This window comes from Protomyctophum parallelum (assembly GCF_964188405.1).
Source record: "Protomyctophum parallelum genome assembly, chromosome: 2".
Lineage (NCBI taxonomy): Eukaryota > Metazoa > Chordata > Actinopteri > Myctophiformes > Myctophidae > Protomyctophum > Protomyctophum parallelum.
The window spans coordinates 43728736-43745930 of NC_139699.1; the positions used below are offsets into that span (position 1 = coordinate 43728736).

Sequence of the window (17195 nt, forward strand, 5' to 3'; positions counted from 1 at the left end):
TGAAGGAGATCTGGTGGTCAGATAACTGGTGCTGAAGCTGAGGCTCCATCGTTCTGAAAGCTTCCTCTAGCTTGGTGTATCCTGATCGGACGTTGGTACCACAATCAGCGAGGACCTCGAAGGGGGTCCCCCGTCTTGAAATTAACCGTCTCAGGGCCTGAGACTGCTGGAACTGGATGGTCTCTGCAGTGATAGAGGTTGAGGGAGCCACCCCGTCAACACTCTCCCGTGTAGCAGCAATCAGCTCTGGTGGCAGTGGTGGGATTTCAGCCCGTTCCGGATCCCTTTCCAGCCTACGCTTGGTTCCACGGAGTAGGGGAAGGACGAACCTTGGTGTCGTGGAGAGAGGAGGATGTGGATGTGGGAAAGTGTCTATCTGCCACGGTAACTCCACATTGCGAAGGAGCTCAGCGGAGAGGTTAGGGGCTGGAGTTGGGCTGCTCCCTGTGAAGAGGGTGTTCCAGGCTTGTTGTGCCCCATGGGCATGGGTACAGGGATGGGCTGGACCCTGGACTGCCCAACCCAGGGATGTGTGGATAGCAACCGGCCCTCCGGTAGGTCCTGCCACCACTGGCTCAATCGGGGTAATGAGGGACGGGTAGTCGGACCCGATGAGGAGGAGAGGTTTAACCTTGACCAGGTTAGGCAGTGGGAGTCTCTCAAGGTGAGAATAATATTTCTGGAGGGCACTCCCTGGACAGGTGTGTTCAGCCAAGTCAAGTCCATGAGCAGTGAAGGCGTTTTCAATCGGGTACACCAGGTCGGGTCGACCTAGGGGAGAAATGGAGAAGGCGACTGTTGCACCCTTCACCTGGAGCACATCCTGTCTCACCGTCCTGAGGTTAAGGGTCTCTGGAGTCCCCTTGAGGCTAAGCTGCCGGATGGCAGCTGGGAGAATGATGGTTCTTTCAGATCCATCATCTAAGACGGCGAATGCTTCCATGCTCCTTTGTCCATTTCTTAAGGTGACCTTCACCACTTTCAACATGACCTTGGATGAGTAGCTTGGTTGGTCAACGTACAGCCTCTTAGGGGCTGCTCCCACCATGAGTACGCTCTGCTCCCTCTGGAAGTGAGGGACGACATCGTGCAGAACGGTGAGATGAATGTCTTTGCATCGATTGCAGGGTTTCTTTAAAGTGCAGGTCTCCACCTGGTGGGTCCGGGCACACTTGTAACAGCGGTCACCGGCGGTTATCCAGGCTTTGAGCTGTGGTTGAGTGAGCTCTCTGGCTTTGGGACAGGAGCCCATGAAGTGGTCTGTAAGCATTGCAGTAAGGGCAATATGCCTGGAATTTGGGGTTCTTGTCTTTCTGAGGAGAAGCTTCCTTCCCATCCTCAGTGCTGAAGTACATCGTGGTTGGGTTAGCCTTGCGGGGAGCTTTCCTGTCCTCCGACTCCTTCCTCACCTCCGCATCATTGGCTGAGACGGTGGCCTGTTGGGCAATGATCTTTGCTTTGGCTTTAACTTCCAGCCAACTGGCCAGATCTTTGAGGACATATGTGCAGCTGGAGCCCTCCTTCAGAATGCCTCGTGTCAAGCAATGTTCAATGAAATTCTCACTGAGGGAAGGTGGAAGCTTGCAGAGCAGTTTGTCAACGTGGGAACCACATTTGAGCTCGTTACAGTTCTCTCCCTCGACCGAATCCAACATGGACGTCAGGGACCGTACTGCCAGGGTGAAGTCCTGGAAAGCAGCAGCATCCCTGGCCTTGACAGTAGGTCCTTCAAAGATGCGGTTAAGCTCGGTTTGGACCAGGCGGCGGTAACTGGTGGTAGGGAGATGGGCTGGATAGATCCCTACATTGGGAGGAGTCCTTTCCATCGCAGAGCGGAAGGTTTGGTGCGGCAGCCCTCTCTCCTCCTCCCTCGACGACTCTGCATTGAATGCGACAGGGCCGGGTGTTGCTCTGTCCGCCTTGGAAGGCTGCGTATGCAGGGCGGTCCAGGGAGACCTGTTGGGCGGCGCCCCCTGCCGGGTTGACGGACTCTGCCGGGTGGACGGCCTCTGTGTCTTCATCTGCCTGCTCGTTCTGCACAAGGAAAGACGAGACAATCTGGGCCTCCTCCAACCTCTGCCTGGCCTGTCTCAGCCGCCGCTGTTGCACCATGTGCTTGGAGATGTTCTCCTTCTCCTGCAGGTCCCGCCGAGTCCGCTCCTCCAGAATCCAACATCGCTCATCTGCGATTCTGTCCTCCTTAATCTGCTGTTCGATCTCTAACAGAGCCATGGCCCTCTTCCGTTCTTCGAGGGCGGCCACTTGGGTGTCATGCAGGGCTATTGAGTGTCCGCTGTGCCGACTTCTATGGCTCTGTCCAGAAACCGCCTGGCTGGCAGCTCTAGAATAGTGAGCCGAACCTGCCTGGCTGGGCGCTCTGGAGTGGTGGGTGGAGGGTGCCTGGCTCGGCGCTTTGGAGTAGGGGGCGGAGCCTGCGTGGCTGGGCGCTCTGGAGTGGTGGGCGGAGCCTGCGTGGCTGGGCGCTCTGGAGTGGTGGGCGGAGCCTGCGTGGCTGGGCGCTCTGGAGTGGTGGGCGGAGCCTGCGTGGCTGGATGATGCAGCAGGTGGTTCCTCTGCGGGCTGGCCCGGTTCCACCAAGGCTGCACTCGGCTGTTGTCGCCTCCTCTGGGGGTGAGGCAACCCTTCAACCAGCAAGGCAGGTTGTTGCCTTGTGGCATGGGCCTTGGGTCGGACGGTGGCTCCCTGGAGCGGCTTCATGGCCCTTTCGTCCGGCTCCGCTTGATCCTCCAATTTCTGTTCTTCCTCCTCATCCTCCAGCCTTGTGCCTTCCTCTCTGCCTGCCATCGGTTCCATTACATCCGGCTCGAAGGACCATTGAAAGAGTGCTGGCACTCGGAATAGTTTGTATATGGGTATAGGTGAGGTGTAATGGACAAAATGGTGAGCAGGCAAGGCCACCGGCCAGGCTGACCAAGACGAGGCAGAGGCAGAGGATTCGGTTTAAGGTTTTAATTGGTGTGTGCTGTACAAAGGGGACAAACAATATACAAGGTGTGGCATCAGTAAACGTATCCAAATCATAAATAGCAGTTACATCCAATAACGTCAATACTAAATAATATTCATGTCATGGGCAGCCTATATATACAATATCAAACACCTACACAATACACACATATATCTATATATATGAATATAATAGGTCGAATACACAGTATGTATGCATACATATATATACACACATACCTACGCATATACATACATATGCATATATATATATACATATACATAAACACACGCATGTGTGAACACACATATGTGTGATGCCGTTATGCAGGCCAAACACTATGTCTATTAGTCAACAGTCCGATTCAATGACCCATTAAGAAAATAAACAACTCAAGTACTGCTAGTCATATAGTATAAACAATAACAGGTGCAATGAAGTGAGTCCATGATGGGTGATTAATAGTTATGGCAATGAATAAACAGTTGGGTTTCCAGAGGCTTTTGAACTCACGTTTGGTTAGTGGACGCACACAGTTGGAGAGTGAAGAGAGATGGTGCTGGAGGTTTGGTATACCAGCCAGTATGGTGAAGCATGCATGAATGAGTGAGTGCATTGAGTCCTATTTGTAGCCTCCCACACCTGTGTGCAGTGAGCAAGCTGCCAGCCACTCAGCCTTGATTGCAGGAGTGGCTGGGAGGCTCCATGGGCCTTTTCACAGACTCCATTAAACCAATCAAATAATTGTATGTTGTATCTTGTTCTTGCATAGATTTATTGTCTTAAAACAACAAATGATCACTTATAGTGAAATAAAATTATACAATTATAATGTATTGCAACTATGAGATTAACATGGGATATATAGGAAGTGTTTCCAAAAAGTCCACAGTGCCAAAGAATAATTACAGTACTTGACTTTCATACTGGAAATTATAAAAGGCGTAAAAGTGTTATGATTTCATTATATTGCAATCATAACACTTAAAGGCAAGCCTATTATAGTTTGTAATCATGCAGTTATAATTATGCATTCATACTAGACCTTATAAGTCAGAATAAAATGCTTTGTTTTATGATTATTGTTATAAAGCATTATGAGTCATTATGAGTGCTGATGACTATAATTACTGTATTCAGTCTTACATATGCAGATTATAATGCATTATAAGTTTGCTTATAACGCAACATGTGTCTGTGTGTGTGTCCGCGTTACTGTTGTCTGTGTGCAACTAATCTCCAATCCAAACATCTTAAAAGATAGAAGGAATCTTTCCTTGGTCGGGGGAGATTTTGGTCTTGAGGCAGAGAGGCTCTTCCATTTTAAGATAACACAGCAGGAAACAAATAAAGCATACAGCATAATGAGGTATGGATGGACTGTACTATTAGGCGCTGTGTCCACAGAAAGTGTGGAGAGCAAAGGAGCACTTTGGATATCATGTTCCAGAGTGCTCGCATGCAATGTTCGAACCTACCTGGGAGACTGTGGCTCAAGAGGTAGAGCAGGTCGTCCAATGATCCATGGGTCGGCGGTTCGAATCCCTGCTCCTCCTGTCTACATGTCCAGGTGTCTGGTGTGCTGGTTGGTACCTTGCATGGCTTCCGCCGCAATCGGTGTATGAATGTGTGTGTGAATGTAATGCACAATCTATGTAAAGCGCCATTTACCATTTTAACCTATCCCTCATGGAAGTGGTTTCTCAAATATTGTGAATCTATCCAAAGAAATTTGAATCTATGCTGCTAAATGATAGATAGCCGGGTTTATCCTGCGTTTTGAATAGTTTGAGGATACATATAGGCTATATATATACAGTTTATTCTTTGTGCATCACAGTTCACCACATAGAGTGAAGCTTAAGTGTTTTAGTACTCATTGAGTCATCTGAGAACTCACCTAATCTGATGACTTCACTGGTGAACATTTGCTGTTCACTGAAGTCATACTCTGTAGTATTCTGAACATCAGCCACGCCGGGATTGTGCTGCACATTCTTCGCGAATGGCAACAGAACGATGTTGATCTATGTCCTCAGCAATCCCGGGCCCGGCTGGGATTAAGGCTGCAAATGTGACAGACAGGTATCCAGGCAGCAGTTTGGAAGGCTTACGTTTGTCTCTCGTTGGAAGCAGCATTTGGAATGTTATTTGCTCTGTGCAATTCAAAGAAAACATTGTAATACAAAGCAAATTGTCCAAATGGCAGGCTTATGCATGGCCTACAGTGTATCCACGGAACAAAAGGGACAATTGTTATTTGGTATCAAGCTCAAAAGAAAACATTGAGTATTGAGTATATTATGATATAATATACATTCCAATTATTTGGTCACATTTTCTACACTGAATCATCTCGCTGGGAGCTTTAAATGTTTTATTTTTATTTGACATCACCTCTTGCCTGCGTGGTTAAGGAGCTATTAACAGGAGATATGTGTAGTCAAAATGCACCAACAGTATATTAACAGGCTATTAAGAGTATCTTAACAAGATACTCAACTCGACACCGAGCACTGCAATGGCTCTGGCCTGACAGCGCACCGCATGTTCGAGTCCCGGCCGTTCATGACGACCTTTGCTGCATTTTCCTCTCTCTCTCTTTCCTGTCTGTCTTCACTAACCCTTCACTAAAGGCCTATTCATAGTCTGGATTTTCGGTGGTAAGGTGAGCTGACCACCGGAGCTGAAATAACGTTGAGTAGTAGTGTCTAACATGTTCCAGCCGAGTTGGAACGATACATAGTGACAGACACGTACATACCGGTAGATGGATAAATAATGACAACGTCTTTGCATCATTTTATCTACCCGCCTGGCGTCTGTGCGATCCGTCATCATCATCATCATCATCATAAAAAATAAACAAAACAGTAGTAACGTAGCCCTCACGTGGTCCCTCAGTCTCTATGCTCATTCTTTAGCTCATACAAAAGCCAATTACCGACGAAGGGTAGATGGGATCAATGTGTACTTTCCTCGTAAAAGTAGACATTCAGGGCTTTCATTCGGTGTATAGTATGTATAAGATATTTTTTGTGTTCATTTTTATAACTGCCTGTCAACGTCTGACATAAAACGGTCCCTAACTATAGGCTTTCTGTTCAAGAAGAGCACGTTACTACAAAAGCAGGTGATACATAAAGGTATATATCTCCAGAATGGAAGATGGTAAAATAATTTTTTTTAATTGGAGTGGACAAATTAAGCTTTCTTTTGAGGTATGCGGTGTGCTTCTCGCTATAAGAGAACATTTGCTGTCGGTCTTGGAAAAGGTTGGTCGTCCAATACTATAAGCGTAGCGTCAGAGGTAATCAGGCGGCGGTAATCGCTCGCACGCGCTGTGTGTGAGCAGCTCCACAGTGGCAAAGCCCCGGGGGTTGATGAGATTCATCCAGAAATGCTGAAGGCTATGGGTGTTGAGGGGCTGTCTTGGTTGATACGCCTTTTCAACATTGCGTGGAAGTCTGGGGCAGTGCCGAGGGAGTGGCAGGCCGGGGTGGTGGTCCCACTGTTTAAAAAGGGGGATCAGAGGGTGTGTGCCAATTACAGAGGTATCACATTACTCAGCCTCCCGGGGAAAGTCTACGCCAAGGTGCTGGAAAGGAAGGTCCGGCCGATAGTCGAACCTCAGATTCAGGAGGAACAATGTGGATTCTGTCCTGGCCGTGGAACAACTGACCAGATGTATACTCTTGCAGGAATCCTGGAGAAGGCCTGGGAGTATATCCGGTCTACATGTGTTTTGTGGATTTGGAGAAGGCATATGACCGGGTCCTCCGGGAGGTCCTGTGGGAGGTCCTAAGGGAGTATGGGGTAAGGGGGACCTTGCTGAGGGCCGTCCAATCTCTGTACACCCAAAGCGAGAGATGTGTCGGTGTTCTCGGGAGTAAGTCGGATTAGTTTCTGGTGGGGGTTGGCCATCGCCAGGACTGCGCATTGTCACCTATCATCCTGTTTGTGATTTTCATGGACAGGATCTTGAGGCGAAGTCGTGGCGGAGAGGGTATTCGGCTCGGTGAGCTATGGGTTGCATCACTGCTTTTTGCAGATGATGTGGTCCTGATGGCACCATCGGTCCGAGACCTTCAGCTCTCACTGGACCGGTTCGCAGCCGAGTGTACGGTGGCTGGGATGAGGATCAGCGTCTCCAAATCTGAGGCCATTGTTCTCAGCAGGTGGATTGTGCAGTCCTGGGAGGGAATGAGGCATTACCACAGGTGAATGAGTTCAAGTATCTCTGGGTCTTGTTCACGAGTGAGGGAAGGACGGAGAAGGAGATCGGCCGGAGAATCGGAGTGGCAGGGGCGGTATTGCAATCGCTGTACCGCAATGTTGTGACGAAAAGAGAGTTGAGCCAGAAGGCAAAGCTCTCTGTTTACCGAGTAATCTTCATTCCTACTCTCACCTATGGTCATGAAGTGTGGGTCATGACCGAAAGAATAAGGTCGCGAATACAAGCGGCCGAAATGAGTTTTCTTCGACGGGTGGCTGGCATCTCCCTTAGAGATAGGGTGAGAAGTTCAGTCACATGAGAGAGACTCGGAGTAGAACCGCTGCTCCTTCGCCCGGAAAGGAGCCAGCTTAGGTGGTTCGGGCATCTGGTTAGGATGCCTCTCGGGCGTCTCCCTAGGGAGGTCCTCGACGCACGTCCCAGACCCCGGGGAAGACCAAGGCGCAGTTGGAGGAAACACATCGACTCACTGGCCTTGGAACTTCTCGGAATCCCCCAGGAGGAAGTCACTAATGTTGTTCTGGAGAGGGAAGTCTGGAGCACTCTGGTGGAGCTGTTGCCCCCGCGACCTGCCTACAGATAAGCGGTTGAAGATGGATGGATGGAGAAGGAAGCCAAGCGCAGGCCATAGTGACCTTGTTATAAACTGCTATTAATGCATGAATAAATGTCCACAAGGCTTCCTTCATATCAAATGTGAAGTGTCTTCCTTGGCCTACTCCTGTGGGTGTGCATGCAAAGTTCAACACTGGTGTCTGAGATTAGTTGCACACAGAGATATGGACGAACCAAGGGGCCAGTGAGGCGCTCCAACGTTGAAGCACTGGGCCCTAGTGGTAAGAGGAAGGACTGCAGGCGGACCCGTGCAGCTTGGCTTTAACATTGAGCGCTCGGTTGCACGGAAGTAGACCTTCACGCCAGATCAGTCTCTATCCTTTTAATACACTGGGACAAACAGGGTCCTGTCAACCTTGCGGTGATTGTTATGTTTGATTTTGATGAATTAATCAAAATCACAAGAAAACGAATGAAAAAATATCTCCACCTGGGTTGCCTAGCAAGGGCTGTGCTGTGTAACTTCGTCCCTCCTGGTAACTTGTAGTGTGTGTCATTGTGTACTAAAGTGAATGTTTCGTGAAGAATCTTGTAAACCATGTTTTTTCTGTTCTATGGACCCTAGAGGAAAACGGTTTACATTTTTTATTTCCACCCTAACAATATTTTATCCCCATAGCAATACATGGCAATGTGTAGCAATATTTTGTATTTCTGTCGACATCGTTTCTACAAATCTGCCAGGCCGATTTAGCCTACACCAAATTATTTCAAATCAAAGGGTTTATTTGACTTTCTCCTTTGACAAAATGCACCATCATGCATCCATGATAATTAGAAAATAATGATAACGATAATAATAATCCCCCCACACAAAAAAGCAAAAACTCTCACAGTTTTTTTTAATGCAAAGATAAGTCTTAATTAATTATTAATTAATTAATTAATAGTAAATAGAGGGATTTTCATGGACATCATTTTCATGATCTTTCATGTTAAGTAGGCGCTCAGTTTCACCAGTACTGGGGTACTCCACCTCATAGTTGAGGTGGGGGCCCATTCTAACACCCAGGTTTGTGACAGCAGATGAAAGTGGAATGTCCTGAGAAGGTGATGCTTGTTATGGGGGATGATTGAACCTGGTGTGGGGTGCCTATAGGGGCCCCTCAATGTGATTGGATGTTGTGTTCATGCAACTCTTGTAAATAGGCCCTGCCCACACACCTTACTATACTGACAGTCAAACCGTGACAGTCTTTGTCACATGGTCCAAGGCCAATTTCAAGTGGGGCACTTTCCTTGGCCTGAGAGTGCAAAGTTTGACACCAATCAATCAGACCAGCAGCGTCTGAGACACAGACATATGGATAGGGTGAATATACTTATTACTTTTTCAGCAACAGGTGCCAATTGGCCTTGGTGTGCTTGCATTTTTTCTCATTCACTTACAGTAAATAGGAATGGGCTTCCTAACAGTATAGGTTCCTTGGGAATACACAATCGTCTACGACCCGTCGTTCCATCTAGTCAGCGGTAAAGACCCTTGCGGCAATGTCGTCCAGTAGCCAGTCCACTCCAGCTAAAAGACTGTGTCCCGTTACTGCACTGCAGCCAATGATACACCAGTGATGGCTCTTTATTGTATCCAGGTCTAGCGCCTCTCGTATGGCCTCTTTAGACAGGGCCCCTGGCAGGTCCTGTTTGTTGGCAAACACCAGCAGAGTGGCCCCTGCTAACCTCTCCTCCATGAGCAGTGTGCCAAGCTCTTGCCTGCACATCTCCAGCCGGAGTCTGTCTGCACTGTCCACCACCCAGATCAGGCCATCCGTGCTCTCAAAGTAGTTCCGCCAGTAGGAGCGCAGGGACTTCTGGCCACCCACGTCCCATATGTTCAGCTTGAACCCTCTGTGCTCCAGTGTTTTGATATTAAAACCAAGAGTTGGAGAGATGGTGCTGATGTCTTCCCCGTTGAATTTCTTCACGATTGTCGTCTTTCCGGCGTTGTCAAGACCCAGCATCAGAAGTCTCATCTCTCGTTCTTTGTACTTCATTTTCTTAAGAATTGTCAGCAAACCCATCTTGCCGAAAACTAGAGATGAAAGTCGGTCATGCGTTCAACTCGTTTTACCAATTAATTAAATTGCGATTTACAAATATTGATCCAAAATGCTTCAAGTGGATGCAAGTGGGAGTATCTCAGAGGAGGCAGCCAACAATGTCCTGTATTCATACACATAGTGAGTGACATAGTCAGTGATGTCACTGAGTTGGGGGGGGACGTAATACCTTCTTCCTCCCTCTCTGACATCACACGCACACACACGCAGCACGCACGCGCGCTGATCAAGCTCCGGACAGACATCAACCATTGCCAACAATTTTATTGGTGGACGCTGACATCAGGTATGTCCATATATGGGCATATTATCCAGACAGACTGCCTATACACTATAGCCTGTGATACCAACCAGAGAGAGAGATAAATAGGGTAAAAATGGAAAGAAACCAAAAACATTCACAAAATGTAAAAAATTACGTATTGACTTGCTTGCCACACGCACGCACGCAGGAGTAGATAAACATTGTAGGGTGCTTACTGTATGCAATAAACCAGTGGCCAGCCCTGATCCTTAACTAGATAAAGTGCCCACAGGTCGTCACCAAGGCGCTATAATAGGCCAATGTGAACAGGGTGCCATTTCTTCTTACGCCTAGTAGGAAAGTCAGTGAAATCTTTCACGTAAATTGCACGCTGCGTTCATGATTTGAGGCTTTTTGTTCAAAACGGGCCAATGAAATATTGGACAGATCCGTCTTGAACACATGACTATAGAGATAGTGTGTAACGATTTGAGGGATTGTTGGACAGAATCTGGAGGTGCCTCCTGGTGTTGCTATAACAGGCAATTTGGGGCATTCATCGTTGGCATCCAGGGAGTGTATGTGGAAAATTTGGCACCGACCGGGTTAACGATGCCGGAGATTAGCTGGTAACAGACGGACGGACGCACACACACACACACACACACACACACACACACACACACAGAGTGCAAAACATACTCTCTCCCCATGCCTTCGGCCTGGTGGAGTCAAAAATCTCAAAATCGTTCGAAGGTTTTTACAAATATTCCATGATTTACAAATGTGTTTCCAAGATTTACAAATGTGTTTCCAAGATTTGCAAATGTTTTTCTATGATTTGCAAATGTTTTTCCATGATTTACAAATGTATTTCGTATTTTTACAAAACAAATATAGATTTGTGTGTGAGTTTATCCTAAAATACCATTTGTAAATCCTCAATTCTGCGTGTGAATTGTAAATCTGCATTTGGCATTCCTTTTTCAAGTCATTTTGAGACAAACGTCACGCTTTTTTATGATAATTTTCACAAATGTATTGTCCTATCCACAAAAAAACGTGTAACTTGTAAATTGGCATTTAAATACATTTTTACAAATATACTGTATGAAAATTTGTAAAAAAAAATATATATAGGCATATACATTTTTACTTTTCAGTATTCCAATTGAAAAATAGCAAAAATTCTGGATTTCAATTCAAATATAGCCAAAACAATAGCTGATCTACAAGCTCAAAACGTGTCACAGTGCGACATGTTTTGAGCTTGTAGATCTGCTATTTTTTCTATGACAGTAGTATGCAATGTGGCCCTCTGGAATCAGTGTGGAAATACTGTATAGTGGCCCTCTCTATCGTCAAAGTTTACAACCCCTGCTGTACATACTGTACAAGCACAAAGTATATCTCGTTATTGTCTCCACCAGGCCGAAGGCATGTGGGGAGAGTATGTTTTGCACTCCGTCCGTCCGCGTGTCCGTCCGTCCGTCCGTCCGTGTGTCCGTGTGTCCGTGTGTCCGTGAACAGCTAATCTCAGCCACCGTTAACCCGGTCGATGCCATATTTTGCACACACACTCCCTGGATGCCAACCATGAACCTCTGCCCCAAACTTTCCAGAACGGCCTGTTATAGCGCCACCAGGAGGCCGCTTTGTGCAAAACAAGTTTTTGCACAGTACACCTACAGATTTTGTCCAAACATCACGCAAATTGGTACACAGTCTCTCTAGAGCCATTCAACGAAACGGGTCTTTCAGATTTATCAGACTCCATCCTGATTGGTTAAGATTGGCTTCCAAAGTTCACAGGAGTGCTCAGTTTCAAACAAAATGCTGCAAATCATGAACACATCGCGTGATTTCCGTGAAATTGTGCACCCACATTCCCACTAGGCCGAGGACGAAATGCCACATGAACAATTTCAACTCAGCCTCAAGGTGGCGCTATAACTGGCCGAAAAGTGTTTTTACCTCTAACTGCACGGATCTGTGGATAACCTGGTGGAGACCTGTGCCCGGAAGGGCACTTTTTCTAGTTTTGTTTGTTTTGGACAAGAAGCTGCCCCTCTGAGGCTCAACTCCAGCTAGAATTTGGATATAGATGGAATGGATTCATATTATGTTAAATATGAAGCTTACAAAGCAATCTCACCAGGTTCTTTCTAGAAGGTTGCACAGAGCGTGCCTGGGGGGAGGAGGGAGGTGTTTGTGATGTTGTGATTGGTTGAGAGATGGTTCCACCTCTCTCTAGTATTGAGGAGAGTTGGTGGGTCTGTGTCAGTTCTCCACAGTCCACAACTGCTCCAGGATATCAACCGTTTCTGATCAGATCTGACTGTGGACTCCAGACTTCAGCTGAAGATGAACTCTATCAACCTCAACTCTGCTGAACAGCAGGAACCCAAAGACCATGGTATGTTACTCACTCTCCCTGCTTTCTCACCAGTGTTGTTTTCGTCGACTAAAACCAATGTTCGTCGACTACCCTTTTCCACTGAAGAAAACTAAATGGAAAGAAACGACATGAAAACTAAGATATGGTGACTAAAACTAAGACTAAATACAAACTAGACTAAAATCTTAGGAAGGGAGTAGTGGACAAGAGATCCAGTATGAGTCATTTTACACTTGGTTGCATGCTGAAAATAGCTGATCTACAAGCTCACAGCTTGTAGATCAGCTATTTTCAGCAAGTGTAAAATCCGTCATTGCGACGGCATCACAGCCCGCCAACATACATTTCGTTAACAACTGTAGATTTAGTTGACTAAAATCTTATATTTAGTCGACTAAAACTAGACTAACAGTAAAACATTCCAGGTGACAAAAATGTGAGTAAAACTAAATGAAAACTATTCAAGAGACTATGATTATAACTAAAATCAAAATTTGCTGCCAAAAACAACACTGTTTCTCACCCCTGTTATATTTTGATAATTTAAACACAACATTCTCAATATTCATTGTATTCTCAATATTCCACTTTTTTTGTGTTCATTCACGCTAGAATAGTGTATTGTAGTATTATTTAAAGGACCACTTCACCACTTTTCAACCTATCTTATAGTTGGTCCTCACTAAAGATCATGATAAAATATAACAATTTCTTTCTATACTTAGTGTGTTTCTCATAGGAGGGCTGTGAGCAGATCAGAAACCAGTCTGTGTCTCATAGGAGGGCTGTGAGCAGATCAGAAACGAGTCTGTGTCTCATAGGAGGGCTGTGAGCAGATCAGAAACCAGTCTGTGTCTCATAGGAGGGCTGTGGGCGGATCAGAAACCAGTCTGTGTCTCATAGGAGGGCTGTGGGCGGATCAGAAACCAGTCTGTGTCTCATAGGAGGGCTGTGGGCGGATCAGAAACCAGTCTGTGTCTCATAGGAGGGCTGTGGGCAGATCAGAAACCGATCAATGGGCAATCCAAGCTAATAGAAAAATATTCCTGAAAAGTTGCAATGCGAAAATGGAAGCCATCGTTCTCACGATAATAAAATTCTATTTTTTTTTTCAAAAATACCTTGTTTAAAAAAAGTCTGTCTAACGATGATGTCACCGGTGGAGGGGTGGCTGAACTGCCCACAGCCCTACTATGTAGTCTAGTCACTGGAAGGGGGTATCATGCACCCCCCGGAAATATACTTCTAATTGTTTTGTCATTGGTATTTAGCTACTTGACCCATTTTACTTAGCCAGACTTAATTTTCATTTAGTTTCACTTAAATATATCACAAAAAAATATATATATATAAAAAATATATATATATATATATATATATATATATATATATATATTCAGACTGAAAGCCCTCCCCACGGCAGCAGTTTATGGGTTGATACCAACCAATCAGAATAGTTGGAAAGCAGATGACGTTGTTGTCAATCATGAGGCTATGGCTAACCCGTTTGCTAACAAACACAGCCAACGAGCGCTACTAGCATGTGAACAAAAGCGGTAAAATATGTCCGATGATGATATTTATAAAACCTGTCGTTTCTGTAAAGAAACTATTTATCATACGCTGATTTAATAGCCAGATTGATACGGTCGTGAGTCACCGCAGTGGGGGCAGCCATGTTTGTTGTCTGACGCTATCGAGTGACTGGGCTGATGGCCAATCAGCTGCTGTGATCGGATTTCCGAACAACACTAACGCAGCCGTAATCAGAGACTCCAGACCTGAATCGCCAGAACATATTTTCTTAATGGGCGTGGCTAGCGATTCAGGACTGGAGCCAGGTTACACTTGTCTAGTAATTTCTTAAAATGCGCAGCAAAATTGGAATTCATTTGCAGGGCATTAATTGGGGAACTAGATGTAAATTTAAATTCACAAAGTGGATTTCTTTCAACCTCTCAATAGTTTTTTCCTTTATCTTTGTTTCAAATCCAGTGTTGCATCATCAGTCTGGCCTCCATGTCTTACCAACAGTAAATGAACAAAGAAGCTTGGTTAAACCAAAACAGCACAGCTGTGACCAGTGTGGACAACGTTACCATGCCATGCCTGACCTTAAAAGACACCAGAGAATTCACACAGGAGAGAAACCCTATGGATGTGATCAGTGTGGACAACACTACTCTAGAATGTCCAGCTTTAAAATACACCAGAGAATTCACACTGGAGAGAAACCCTATGGATGTGATCAGTGTGGACAACACTTCTCTCAAATGCCCAGCCTTAAAAAGCACCAGAGAATTCACACAGGAGAGAAACCCTATGGATGTGATCAGTGTGGACAACACTTCTCTCAAATGTCCAGCCTTAAAATACACCAGAGAATTCACACTGGAGAGAAACCCTATGGATGTGATCAGTGTGGACAACACTTCTCTCAAATGCCCAGCCTTAAAAAGCACCAGAGAATTCACACAGGAGAGAAACCCTATGGATGTGATCAGTGTGGACAACACTTCGCTAGAATGGAAATCCTTAAAACACACCAGAGGATTCACACTGAAGAGAAACCCTATGGATGTGATCAGTGTGGACAACACTTCTCTAGAATGAACACCCTTAAAAAACACCAGAGGATTCACACTGGAGAGAAACCCTATGGATGTGATCAGTGTGGACAACACTTCTCTCAAATGAACACCCTTAAAACACACCAGAGGATTCACACTGGAGAGAAACCCTATGGATGTGATCAGTGTGGACAACACTTCTCTCGAATGTACACCCTTAAAACACACCAGAGAATTCACACTGGAGAGAAACCCTATGGATGTGATCAGTGTGGACAACACTTCTCTGAAATGTCCAGCCTTAAAAAGCACCGGAGAATTCATACTGGAGAGAAGCCCTATGGGTGTGATTACTGTGGACAACACTTCTCTTGCATGTACAGCCTTAAAACGCACCAGAGAATTCACACAGGCGAGAAACCCTATGGATGTGATTACTGTGGACAACACTTCTCTCACATGTACAGCCTTAAAACGCACCAGAGAATTCACACAGGCGAGAAACCCTATGGATGTGATAAGTGTGAACAACATTTCTCACAAAAGTCCAAACTTAAACGACACCAGAGAATCCATACAAAACCCCTTTCATTGTGATGTGTGTGAATAAGCTTTCAATCATTCCAATGATGTAGAAGTTCACATGTTTGTACACATGCAAGATACATTTGAACTGAACCTAATATGCAATATGACAAAAAAGAAAATCAACCAGGTGCTCGATGGAGATGCAAAGAATAATAATGTAAAGTAGGATCAGTGGGACTGGAATACTAAAGACAAGGCGGTATTATCATACTTGCCCTGATGAAGACTCTGTTGGAGTCAATTCATGTTGGCAAATTTATTTTTCCCCACCCTCTCCTAATTTTTTACTTTTTGAGTGCTCGGATCACCGTCTTATCTTTAGTGAATATACAATAATGTTTTGTGTGAACAGTATGAGACAATCCTATAGAGGCAGATAAACATCAGAACATCCACATTCAAGTGGTGCATTATGATCTATTTTTGTGGGTCTGTGTGAACACAAACACTGGCTGATGATTGGCTGATCACCCCATAGCGATGATTTGATTGGCTGAGCACGGAATCATTTAGAGCTAGTCATACGTATACTATATACATAATCAGTAAAATAAAATAGCAAATTGTGCCTGATCTGCTGGGTGTGTATATGTATGACTAGCTCTCAATGATGACGTAAGAAATATGGTCATTTGTGTAATCTGGTCCCAGCAAACCAGGCACAAATCTGCTGTTTTATTTGCATACGCATCAAATGGCGGGTTGGCTGTCACGGTTTTTGGCGCAAAGTAAGTAACCACAGTATACCGCTAATCAACTTACAACTACATACTCTATATAGTATATGTATATGTATACGTATGTCTTACGTCATCATTTAGAGCTAGTCATACGTATACTATATACATAATCAGTAAAATAAAATAGCAAATTGTGCCTGATCTGCTGGGACCAGAGTACGTGGTGTGTATATGTATGACTAGCTCTCAATGATGATGTAAGAAATATGGTCATTTGTGTAATCTGGTCCCAGCAAACCAGGCACAAATCTGCTGTTTTATTTGCATACGCATCAAATGGCGGGTTGGCTGTCACGGTTTTTAGCGCAAAGTAACCACAGTATACCGCTAATCAACTTACAACTACATACTCTATATAGTATATGTATATGTATACGTATGTCTTACGTCATCATTTAGAGTTAGTCATACGTATACTATATACATAATCAGTAAAATAAAATAGCAAATTGTGCCTGATCTGCTGGGACCAGAGTACGTGGTGTGTATATGTATGACTAGCTCTCAATGATGACGTAATAAATATGGTCATTTATGTAATCTGGTCCCAGCAAACCAGGCATAAATCTGCTGTTTTATTTGCATACGCATCAAATGGCGGGTTGGCTGGCACAGTTTTTGGCGCAAAGTAACCACAGTATACCGCTAATCAACTTACAACTACATAGGCCTACTCTATATAGTATATGTATATGTATACGTATGTCTTACGTCATCATTTAGAGCTAGTCATACATATACTATATACATAATCAGTAAAATAAAATATATATGTATGACT

The 17195-nt window shown here is 45.1% G+C and overlaps 1 protein-coding gene across 1 annotated transcript; it reads right to left on the minus strand.

Moving 5' to 3' along the window:
- Positions 1 to 9280: 9280 nt before the first annotated feature.
- Positions 9281 to 9835, minus strand: LOC310854904 (ADP-ribosylation factor-like protein 2; the record flags this gene model as incomplete). The annotated part of the gene is made up of 1 exon (XM_083759662.1): positions 9281 to 9835. The coding sequence occupies one exon, from the start codon at positions 9833 to 9835 to the stop codon at positions 9281 to 9283; it is 555 nt and encodes a 184-aa protein (XP_083615788.1).
- Between the last annotated feature and the right edge of the window lie 7360 nt (positions 9836 to 17195).